Source organism: Pteropus vampyrus, unplaced genomic scaffold, assembly GCF_000151845.1.
Source record: "Pteropus vampyrus isolate Shadow unplaced genomic scaffold, Pvam_2.0 Scaffold2, whole genome shotgun sequence".
NCBI lineage: Eukaryota > Metazoa > Chordata > Mammalia > Chiroptera > Pteropodidae > Pteropus > Pteropus vampyrus.
Genome location: NW_011888783.1, coordinates 11,391,651 through 11,403,844, shown reverse-complemented (window position 1 = coordinate 11,403,844; position 12,194 = coordinate 11,391,651). Strand labels below are relative to the sequence as shown.

General features: G+C 33.8%; 1 protein-coding gene and 1 pseudogene across 2 annotated transcripts in view; one reads left to right on the top strand and one right to left on the bottom strand.

Moving 5' to 3' along the window:
- The window catches only part of CWC22 (CWC22 spliceosome associated protein homolog), a 49,685-nt gene that overhangs the window by 28,833 nt on the left and 8,658 nt on the right, over positions 1 to 12,194 (bottom strand). Inside the window, exons 2-5 of one of the 2 annotated variants that reach the window (XM_023529059.1) lie at positions 7,760 to 7,897; positions 6,030 to 6,165; positions 3,584 to 3,651; positions 2,155 to 2,265 (exon numbers count right to left, since the gene is read on the bottom strand). In XM_023529059.1, the coding sequence (XP_023384827.1) occupies positions 2,155 to 2,265; positions 3,584 to 3,651; positions 6,030 to 6,113 (263 nt within the window). In that variant the 5' untranslated portion in view covers positions 6,114 to 6,165; positions 7,760 to 7,897. The remainder of the gene's footprint in view (positions 1 to 2,154; positions 2,266 to 3,583; positions 3,652 to 6,029; positions 6,166 to 7,759; positions 7,898 to 12,194) is intronic. The other variant, XM_011356670.2, reaches the window with a different exon arrangement.
- Positions 10,700 to 10,818, top strand: LOC111739397 (annotated as a pseudogene).

The window sequence follows — 12,194 nt, the reverse complement described above, 5'->3', positions numbered from 1 at the left end:
AATGTATTTTTGCATACCAAATAAGTGAGCCCATAAGTGGGCCCCATAAATATAGACAAGAAAAAGTGGTTTGGAGTGGTGAGAAAGTACTTCACAGAAAAAATGCAACTTAAACTAGTATCTTCAAAACTTGACAGAATTTATATTGTGGGCAAGAAGGGACGAAGGGAGAGGGAAGGGAGAATGGCACTTTGCAACTAGTAGAAGACAGAGTAATTACTAAAAAACTGAGCAAGGGTGTTCAGGCTAGAATAGAACAGCTGAGAAACAATAAAGAATCATTTGTAACTGGTTGGAAGGGATGAATTCAAGTGAAACTGAAATCTTAAAAAACAAGCAACAAATATTTTAAGTTTTTTATACTGGAGGTGATGGGGAATCAATAGTTTCTGAGTGGGACAGTGACATGCAAATAGTGTTTAAGAAGACAAACTGGCCTGTGATGTACATGACAAATTGTATAAAGGAGAAATCAGAGTTTATCTCCATTAATGACAATTTAGGAGTAAGGTTATTGAAAAAAGAAAAAGTAATATTTGAAATTTTTCCTTGATAGAACTGTTATTTTTATTAGAAATCTCAAAATATTAGAAGCTTGTTTGAGATAATTAAAAAAAAAAAATCAACCATTTTCAAGCCAAAATTACTCTTCCCTACTAATGCAGGTGAGTATCTTTTCTTAAGCTAACATTTTAAAAATAATCAGGATATTGTTTTCTGACACTATCAAGAACAGGAAAAGGTGAATCCTTGCTTTTTGCTACCTTTCCCCACAGAAGAGTTTGTCCACTTAGCTGTTTTTTACATATACTGCCTTCGAAACTCATCATTCTCCTTATGCTTTGTGCAATGAATTGTTTGAATACAGCAAATGAAAAGTTTCATATTATCATTATATCAATGCAGGTGCTGTACTACCAAGAAATCACTGGAGAGATTTTAGCTGAACCTAGAGGGAACATTTGAGATGGTCTGTCCTAATATACAGTAATACAACCCACACAGAGAAGAGCAGTCAGTTTTAAAAATGAAGTATAAAGAGATCTGACTGACTGCTCATAAGGATAGACTAAATGTACTAAGAGTAAACAGAGCGGGGAAAAAGTGGTTTCAAATAGAAACCCCACTTAGTCGCAAAGGCAGGTGCTCTGAAGTCGAGGCACTGATTAACTGAGTTGCTTCTTATTATGAATATAAGATGTTCCAAGAGAGTAGCTATAGCAGCGATTTACTGACATTGCTTATGATTCTTCTAAGAAACACCAAGTGATTGCTAGTTGGCTGATAAAATCATGTCCTGACAATTATAGTATTTGCTCTTTTAGAATGAAGAAGTAATAGAGTCTTCTTTGAGTAAAAATAGAAATATTTCTCTTCAAATGCTTTTGGACTGTCAGCCTTTATAGTCTACATAATACATAGCCTGCTTCCTTCACAGTGTGACAGAGGTGGTCAAATGAGACTTTATGTACATACACTGGCCCAAAGACAGGTTTACAATGAAATACAGGCAGGGATAACAAAAAAAAAAAAAAAAAAAACCATGGGCCTTGGAGTCAGAATTAACTTCAAATCCCAGTTTCATCATCTACCAGATATGTAACTGCAATGTCATGTAAGTTACTTAATCATTTCACACACATTTCCTCATTTGTAAATTGTGTTTGTAAGAATTTTGATAGTGTTTGAGAAAGTATGCAAAATGCCTAGCTCACGAATTATGGTGGTAGTAGTTGTTCTTATTAAAGTGTTATTAAGGTGACAGTGGATGAGTCTGGCCTGTGGAGGTTAATTTAATCTGACATTTTAAGACTAGGTGTATATTAGAAAGTAAGAAGTGAGAAGGAAATTTTGGCTGCAGATATCAAATAATGTGTTTATTAGGTCCAAACTGCAGAGGGATTTGATCAAAATTCTAGTGGGGGTATAGTCTTGGTAGTCATGGAGTGGATAATATGAGAGACATCAAAAAGGATATAGAACTTCGTGAACAATAAAACATGGCAGACAAGTTTTTGAAACTGAATGACTAATAAGCCTAAGACTTAAGATCATCCATTTAATACTAGCTGCTATTACTATTGATTTTATTATAAAGCATAAAGACAATTTAAACAAATATAACTTTTCTATAGTTAAATTTCCAATACTAACCGTGATTCCATACTACCATCATAAGAACGTCCTCTTCTTGAACGCTCATAGTCTGATCTGCTGTAATCAAAGTAATCTCTCTCCCGAGGAGATCTTTCTTGTTCTGCATATCTAACACAAAGAAAACCAGTTATGAGTTGAAAATGACTATGTTATAAATATTTAGGGAAGTCATATAATGGTAATGTAAAGCAATTCTATGACTGAACAATGTCTTATCAAACTATTTTCAAATAACAGCTCATTTTGTTGACACCCATTCAGTTGTGATCATAAAAGCTTTTAGTTTGTGTACAAAAAAACTCATGGAATTTACTTAACCAAACTTGTTAAACTTGATTCACACTGCTTTTAAGTAAAAGATATGTATCTAGATATCGTATATAGTCAGCATGAAAAGAATATTCTGCAAATGACTCCTTTTGCTTAGTCTGTATATACGCATTTTACCAAAGCACAGAACAAATGAGACCAATGTCATGTTAGCCTCCTAAAGACCAGTTTAATTCCACTCCAAAAGACTATATTCATCAGCTGTTATTCTTAAAACTGCAATTTTGGATAGCAGTGAGAATGAAATGAAATTATTAGCAAAAAAGAATGGACAGTATAAGATCTACTATTTGAATCTTAAAGGTCAGTAAAATTAGAGAATCTTAAGAGAAGTTAAATATATACTTACATAATAAATATGCATAGTAACAGAATCCATATTTTATATACACATTTACATTCAATTTATACACACAGAGATGTGTGTCTCTGTGTGTAGGTATATATATATTTAATATACAGAATAGGTGACTGATGAAAGGTAGTAAGTAGCTGCAAACCATGGCAATTGACTTGATGTCCATAAAGCAAAGGTTTTTAGAGATAAGTGAAACAGGATGTACACAGGGAATGAGCAAGAGGTTAGACAAATGAAAGTTTAGAAGATGCTTTTCCTTTCATAAGTTATTTTTAGTGGTCATCGTTTACACTAAGTGAAATAACAAGTCCTACTATGAATAAATAGCAAATATAATATTTCTGGATCTTTAATCTTAACATGATTATGATTATATGAAAAAATTTTGAAAACTTATAAAGGGCTATGTAAATGTAAAGGAGAATAGTAACAGTAAAAACAGCACTTTAAAATAATACGATTTCAACTCAGTTTTCCATTTTATAAACTTTCATTCTATTTAGTACTGGAGATATTAAAATTATTCATTCTCACCTAAAAAATTACTTAAAATCTAGATTTACTAGAAACTTCTAGAACAGTCACTCAAAGATGATTTATTCTCAAGCTCACTGAAGTAACATTGCTTGTAAAACAATCAAAAAGGAGTTCATCCTAAAATTAGGAACCTAAGAGCTACATAATTTCTTAAACTTATAAAATATTTCAACTGCATTCGAAACACGTGAAACTGTTTACCTGTCTTCTGGAGAGGAAGTCCTCTGATATGAATTGTAGTTTTCCCTTCTGTCATGACCAGAAGAATGCTTTCAAAGGGGGAAAAAAAGGGGGAGGAGGTATTTAAAAATTTATGTTAAAAAAACACACAGACAATAAAATATATATCTCAGAAAACTGGAAGTGCTTTAGAAATTACTTCAAAACATTTTTTAAAATCGGTTTTTACTATGGATCACATACTTTGTTTTAACCAAAAAAATTCAAAGTAGAAAAAATAATTCACAAATTTTCAATGCCACTTAAGTTGATATTTTACTACTATGTAGTAAGTTATACATTTATAGACTACCATTTTTATGAAGACCTTCTCCTGGTGAAAAATAAGACCAAAGCTTTCTCTTGGTAAAAAACTTGACTAAGGGCCAGAGGTTTTCTAGCAAGAGCTCACTTTTGTGTTTATGCCCAAGTCTTAATACTTTACTTATCTCCTTACCTCTTTTGGCTTGTAATAACCATAACTCTAGTCTAGGTTACTAAATCTGAATAGCTAGAAGAAACTGACTCTAATGTATTTATGAAAATTCATTTTTGTTTTCAGCAATAGTGTCTAATATGCACGACGCTATGATAGGCTCTAAGGATTTGAAAAACATGACTTGTAAGATATAGCTAGCTCCTAGGCCAAAACTTTTGAAAAATAACAGACATACAAATAAGTCATTCCAATATAAAATGAGATTGAAGAGACACATGAGACACAGATATAAATCATTAAATTTGAAACATATCCTAATTAAAAAATCCAAATACATTTAAGATGCCAAAATATTTATCTTTATAAATAAGTGATTTTTTCATATCATTGGTCAACATTTATAATGATAAGCTTTTTTTAAAAAAAGAATTAAAATAATTTTAATTAACCTAAGTATAAGAAAAAAACAGTAAGTTTTTCAAAGTACCTTAATCTTGAAATCTAAGAAAAAGTAAATCAAATGAGTAACTCATTCTGCATATTTACATGCTTGTCTCCTTAATGAGGAAGAGAGATTTAAAAATAGAAAATTATATTGCATAGAAATGTAAACAAGCTCTAACTTCCTTATTTTGTGACTATCTAATTAATAAATTTGAATCTAACATTATCCCAAGTAAACTGCCATAAAGTCTCATTAGCTATTTAATTTTTAAAATAGTATACACAAACTAGACTAATCTATGTAGGAGAATAAGCATGTGATCAAATTTACAATTTATACTAGCCATGGCTTGGCTGTTATTTTACACTCAATATGACCACCTTAAAATCCTGTTTCTAAGGTATATAGCAAAGTTTTAAAATTTCCCTTAGCAACACAATGAAGTAGATTTGTTCAATATGTATGACACAGGTTTCCACAAAACCTGACATCAAGATCCTAGGCCAAATATGGAGCATAAGATTAATTCAAGTCATGGTAACATCAAACATAGTATTTACTGATAATTATTATAAGACAGAGCCCTACTCTGGAGGATACAAAAGATAGGAAAATCCCTCAAGAACTTATGGTCTTTTGTGGGAGAGAAATGGTTATAAAGATTTCTACAATTAAACATAGATGATATGTTATTGAGAGAGAGGAGGAGGAGGAGGAGGAGGAGGAGGAGGAGAGAGACAGAAAGAGACAGTAAAACTGCAGTGTCTACTTCTTTTACAAGGCACTGCAATTATTTTGATTACATTAGGGAGACGGCCTCAATTCTGTGCTAATGATTTTTAACACTTCTCCGCAACATCTGTTGTGAGCAAGAGGGAGAAGCCAAAAATATTGAAGTTGTGAATCAGGATTTCGTAAACATGATCAAGTTAACTAATGACTGGCACACACAGGAAGTACTAAAAGGGGATCTTGAGTAGGGCACAATCACTATGGTATAGAGTATTGAGGGATGACAGTGGGGAAAGGGAACCTAAATTGGGCTTTAGTAGCTGAACAGGATTTCACAAAGTGAAAAATCATCGTGAGGTGTGATCCAAATAATAATAACCAGAATTTTCCTATTTCCTTTATCATAGACTTTAGATTAAGTCAAAGCAGTGGTTAAAAATAACATATTGTCAAAAATGTCTTTAAAAGTTCTCTAAATTGTTCATTAAGCAAAACAAATATGGTGCACTGTACAGTCACCTGCAGTCTCTACAACATAAAGAGAGCAGCAGCACAAGGAGGTGAGTGGAGCAGGGAGCCTGAGTCCAGTGGCTCTGAGCATTCATAAGGCTCAGGAAGCAAGTCTTGAAGAGAAAGGGAAAGGGGGGTTGGGGCACTGAAGGAGACAGAGAGCTTACTGAAGCTGTAGTAAGGCTCCTTGGAAAACAAGGGATCTTCAGCTAAAGCCTCCTCAACCTAACAGTACTCCTGAGCATCAAGGGGATAACTGAGCTTCACCTGAGGTAAGACGAGGCCCGACCCAGTTAGTGTACCTGCTTGTGGCTAACAGGATGGAGAGGGAAGCAGACTAAACTGACAACTGGCTGGAAGGCCAAGCCTTTAACTGTGAAGGACATGCTGACTGAAGACACCCACTCCTAGGCTGGGGGAATATCACAAAGGACCCATCTGGAACACAAGAGAGAAAGGTGGAAAAGCTCAGTTTAAAATGTGCAGGAAGAGGATCCTGAGAAAGAAAACTAAACACTTCTCCCGTTGTATAAAAGCTTAAGTCTAAACCTGAGTGCTCATCTAACATGGCTTAGTCAAGAGCCAGTTTCACATAAGCTCTTATTTTTTTATGCCTCCAGCTCTTAACGCAGTCTGCAGTCTGCCACCTACTAGGCTCACAATTAACTAACTGTTTAAATGCCATTGGACCAATGATTACAAGTCCCAAAGAGGCAGATTTCAGAACAATAAGTGAACGTATCTATTGACAAATGGGGGTAGCTTTGGCAGGTGAGCCCCCTGCTAAAGAAGATATGTGAACACAGTCTCGATATCTACCTAAGCAGGGAGGCTGCAATATGTCTTTCGCATAATCAATAGACTTTATAAATGATGGCAGCAGAGCCTGCCTCAGTTTGTAAGTCTATCAATTCAGTTTATTAAGTACTTACCATACACTAGGCCTTATAGCTGGTGCCTGCTGTTAAGGAGCTCAGCCTACTCGTTCTTTTTAAAGGAGGGTTAGGGGAACAAAGCTGGTAGAGGAGAGGAAGGGAAAGGTACCCATGTTTATAATTAAATAAAAATATATCTTCTCTTTTAATGACTCTGAGACCTAGGTAGTGATGCATGTACCGTACCTGCTTTGAGATGCATGCAGTTGCAAAGAAAAGGAAGTAGAATGGTCTTCTCTCTCACTATGTCCACTCATTACAGACAGTTTTGAAAGCAGATGGAGTTACTGGTCCCTGTTACTGCTCTGACCTCATCTCTTACTACTCTACTTTTTTTATAATTTGTTCCAGCCACACTAGACCTTTTGCTGCATTTGTTGTTTCTTCTGCCTGGCACTTGCTTTCCCCAGGTACCTGTATGGCTAACTGCCTTATATCCCTCAAGTCTCTGTTCAAATGGCTACCTTTTCAATGGGCGCTCGCTATTAAAAATTGCAACCCCCAATGCTACTGATCAACCTTACCCTATTCCTTTTCTCCACAGCACAAGTCTGGCACTTAACACTCTAACATACTATGTAATTTATTTATGGATTAAGTTTATGATTTATTTGTCTCCCCCTCAACTAGAATGCAAACTCCACGAGAGCAAAGATTTCTGTTTTGCTAATCGTTTCACCCAAAGTACTTAGAAAGTTACTGAGATGCAGCAAGAATTCAGTAAATATTTGTTGAATAAATGAATGTATAATGTCTAAAGAACAGCACAGAATAAAGAGTTCATTTATATACATGAAATATGCAACAAAAGGCTTCACTTGTAGACAGACATGCAGGAACTGTGACCAGTTAAGGAGATAGCTTTCGTTTCATGATCAATAAGGAAAGCCTGCGTTTTAAGAATGATGGAATTTCCTGTCCTGTTATTTATTTTTCTTTAGCATGTGCTCACTTATGTACACTTTTTTGATGCATGTGTGTGCGTACATGTACACACACATCTTGTATGTTCTCCCAACTGCTCTTTTACGTATTACTACTCCCATCTGACCAAGTATCTACATTTGAATTGTGTTCTTTAAGTTTCAAAAACTTACTTTTATGTGTGCCACACTACTTTTCATTTTCTGTTGCCAGTTGATCCTATAAATCAGATTCCTTAAGCTGGTCCAAAGAACAAGTACCAAATGGTATGGATTCTTTGAGAATTTACGTTTTTTGTCTGCGAAAGTCACCTATAAAATATACCAAAGAAAGCTTTGTTAACTTTAACCTCCTTAGTTTTCTAAGTCAGTAGGCACAGATATAATCAATAATTTAAAAAATTTTTAAAATCCTTAAATGGTTCCACATAACAATATGTAAATAGTACATATTATTAGAAAAGACTCTGAATGAGAGAAAATAATAAAAAGGGCATATTAAGTATAATATTTTATTCTAATGACCGAGAGGAACAAAAGTTAATTTAATAATTGATGTCAGATAACCTTATTCAACTTGTTCTCAGTGAAGGAGATCTATACATACATCATAAAACAGTACTGGGACATTATAAAAAAAACCAAGCAAATAGAAGAAACAATTTTAAGAGGAACTCTGTATAAACTGAGTATAAAATATCCAACATTTCTATATAAACTAAGAATAAAATATCCAATATTATTATAATAACGAACATTCAGGAAAAAATATACTCTGCATGGAAACATAAGATGCTATGCTAAAATAATCAAGTCTTAATGTGATCTTTCAAAGGTACAAAGCTTTAGATATATGCGTATATGAGAACTAAGTATTTTGGCTCAGAATAAATCTAGTCGTCAACATTAAATGCCAAAATAAAATGTCTTTCAGTATCCACCTGTTAAATAAATTTTAGGAATTTCTGAAAAATGTTGAATTGATAGTTATGTTTACATAGAACTGTCATTCAAGTATTTTATTGGAATTGCACGTTTAAGTGGTTTATGGTTTATGAGAATTGAATATCTAAATGGCTTATGGTATAGAGTATGGTAAGAAAAATTTTAAAAAATGAAATAGAAGAAATTGAATCAAAAGAGGTAGAGAATATAAAGAAAGAACTGTGCTCGGTACCAAAATAATTGAATATAACCAGAAAAAGTGTTTAATTTGAATGCCAAAAAGGATGCTACAGATTATCTGGCACAATTTCTCTTTTAAAGATAAGAATACTAAAGATCAGAAAGGTCATTTCAATGTACCAAGCTATAATACCAATTAGTCCAATTAGTAGTGGACCATAGCTAGACATCTAGCTTGTGGACCCCCAAGTAAGCATTCTTTTCACTAGACCATGTACACAAATAATCTTGACACTATGAAGTGGTGGAGAGCTGCTATAATTTAATGCAGATGGGGATATACACAAATCACTAAGGAAAGTTTTTAATACAATGGCTAGTATGCTATCAAGGTTAGTAAATATAATATACATGAGATTCTTTACAAACTTATCAATGTAAAAAATATAATTTCAATCTAAAGCACACTACCTCTTATGTATTTATAGCTGCAATTAGACTAACATGGCTCTAGGGGACTCCCAGAGGGGAGAGAGCTAGAGAAAGTGAGCAACACAGGCTAGGTATAAACTCTTCCAAATCTCTAACTACCTCTGCACCAACATATGTACAAAACAGAGCCCTGCTAAGGATCAAAGAACTGAACTGAGATGTGAACAGCTGTCTAAGACAAAGAATTTGCAATGTAAGTCTAATCAAGTTAATTGCCTAAAAAGTCACCATTCCTTAGAAGAACATAACAATCCGAAGTACTCACACAATATTAGCAATGTCCAGAACACAATTAAAAAAAAAAATAACTCAACTTATCAGAAAACTGTGGCCCAATCTTAAGAAAATAGACAATCAAAGTACACAAAAACAGAGATGATCCAGATGTTGGAATTAGCATACAAGGTTTTTAAGGCATATTTAAAAGTGCAAAGAAAACCCTGCTTACAAGGAATAAAAACAGGATAGTTCAGGGGAAAAAAAAGCAAAAACAAACCAACCAACCAAACAACAAAAAGTGATATAAGAGAACCAACCTGAAATTCTAGAAGTGAAAAATGTATGAAGTGAAAAATCCACTGAATAGACTTAACAGCAAAATGGAGATAAAGGAAAGTCAGTGAACTTGAGGTAAGATCAATAGAAATTATCCACTCTAAACAATAGAGAGACAAAAAAATTTTAATGAACAGTATCAGGGACATGTAGAACAATATCAAAAGACCTAATATATGTGCGATTAAAGTTTAAGAAGGACAGAGAGAGCAAATGGGATAGAAAAAATATTTCAGGAAATAACAAAATAACAGTTTCCCAAGTTTGGCGAAAGGCACAAATTTGCAGATTCATAAAGCTCAGAGAATCCTAGGCAAGATAAATATAAAGAAAACCACGCTGAAGCACAGTCATATATAGTAGTCGATAATCAAACTGCTAAAAACCAACGATAAGGAGAAAATCCTGAGAGTAGCAGGAGAAAAAAAGGAACATTAAATACAGCGAAAGAATTCAAACTACTGCTGACTTCTCATCAGAAATTAAGGTAACCAGAAAACAGTAGAATAATCTTTAAAAAACTGAAAGATAAAAAACTGTTAACCTAGAATTCCAGCAAAAATAACCTTAAAATGAAGACAGAATAAAGACATTTGCTGATTAAACAAACAAGCAAAATCAACTAAGAGAAACTAAGAGACTGTATCACCAGTTGACTTGCATTACAAGAAATGCTAAAGGAAGTTCCTCAAGCGGAAGAGAAATAATACCAGATGGAAATTCGAATTTTTCAGAAAGAAATGAAGAACACTGGAAATGGTAACTTTCTCAAGAAATAGACTTTTTCTTTTATCTAAAATACATACCTCTAAAAAAATAAAATGCATAGGTCTGTTTAAAGCAAAAATTACAATATTTTGAGGAGTTACAGTGTATCTGTTCTAAAACCAGGATCATCTACTGTTCCAGCAACTCTCTAGTTTACAAATTCTGCCCAATCCTGTTTATGGCCAAGCTACCCTGAACAAACCCGATCCTGTCTGATCTCGGAAGCAAAGCAGGTTTGGGCCTGGTTAGTACTTGGATGGGAGACCACCTAGGAAAATCAGGTGCTATAGGGGTAAAAAATTTCAAAAAAAAAAAAACCAAAACAAAAACAAACAAAAAAAGCCCCCCCCCCCCCCCCAAAAACCAAATTCTGCCTAATCCCTACCAAGATCTGATGACTACCTCTAGTCTCACAAACTCTTTTAAGTACCTTTCCTTAACCTTTTTTTTGAGGCTCCCTTGCTGCAGCAAATAAATGTAACTTTGTCTACTAATTAGGTATCTTACTGGTGAGTTTTTATTTCTGGGCTTTAACATACAAGATGAATGAATCAGTTTCTCCAAAAATTCAATAGCATGAGAGACAAAAAAGAAAAGAGCCGGGCAGCTATAGAATAAGAGACTTAAAAGACAGCAAATATAATGTGTAGGTTCCGAATTGAATGATTTGCCCTACTCTAAAATGGGATGTTTTTACATAGTAAGAATCCACATTAACTTGAATTTAGCACTAACTTAATTAACTAATATCCTCTATCAAGCCTACCTTCTAAGAAAGAGGGAGGCTGAAGATCGTATCACTGCAGATGGGACAAAATTATGGAAGAGAACACTTTCTAATTCAGTAAGACTGTAAACTTGCTGACTATTATATTCACATTATGGTTTTCTGTGCAGAAGAATGAGAATAGGGTGGGATTTGGTCTCTCAGAACTACTTATATCCTTATAGATACATATTTTCTACTCAAGAGAACTTATCTTAATATGTACTTAAAAATAAGACTCATTTTAAAATCACCTATTCTGTGCTCCAGTTAATAATGGAGATTTCTAAGCTCTAATGCCAATAATACACAAACTTTTAAAAATTATTTTCCTCAACTGTATTATATGTATTCCAGAGACAAAAGTCATTTTAAAATAATGTGGAAAGAAGTGTCCCAGTGGGTACTGACATGCAACAGTGAAGGCAAGCTATTAGCTTTTCAAAACCAGACAATGGGAGGACTGTCAATGTATACAGAAGATGTGCGACAAACTAATATACCATCTACAGGAATAGATTCTATAGCACATTCCAATGATATTCCTGAGCTATCCAGAGATTAATTACATTTCCTGTTTTAGAAGTCAGAAATGTGTAACTTAAGATAACAGTAACAATAATGAATAATGATAAATTACTGCAGCCACGAAAACATACTAGGCACTTCATTAATATAATCCTTTCAATCCCCGTATGTATCCTGATGTGGTGATTTTTTTTTCACGTTATTTTTCAATGGGAGAACTGAGGTATAGAGATTTGAATCAATGTGTCCAAGTAAATTAGAGCTAGTAAATAACATAGCTAAAATTCAAAAAGGTTTATCTAATACCAATACCATCTGATATTGCATCCCAATGAAAATGTCAACATTAATAAACGGATGCCAAACTGGTAAATT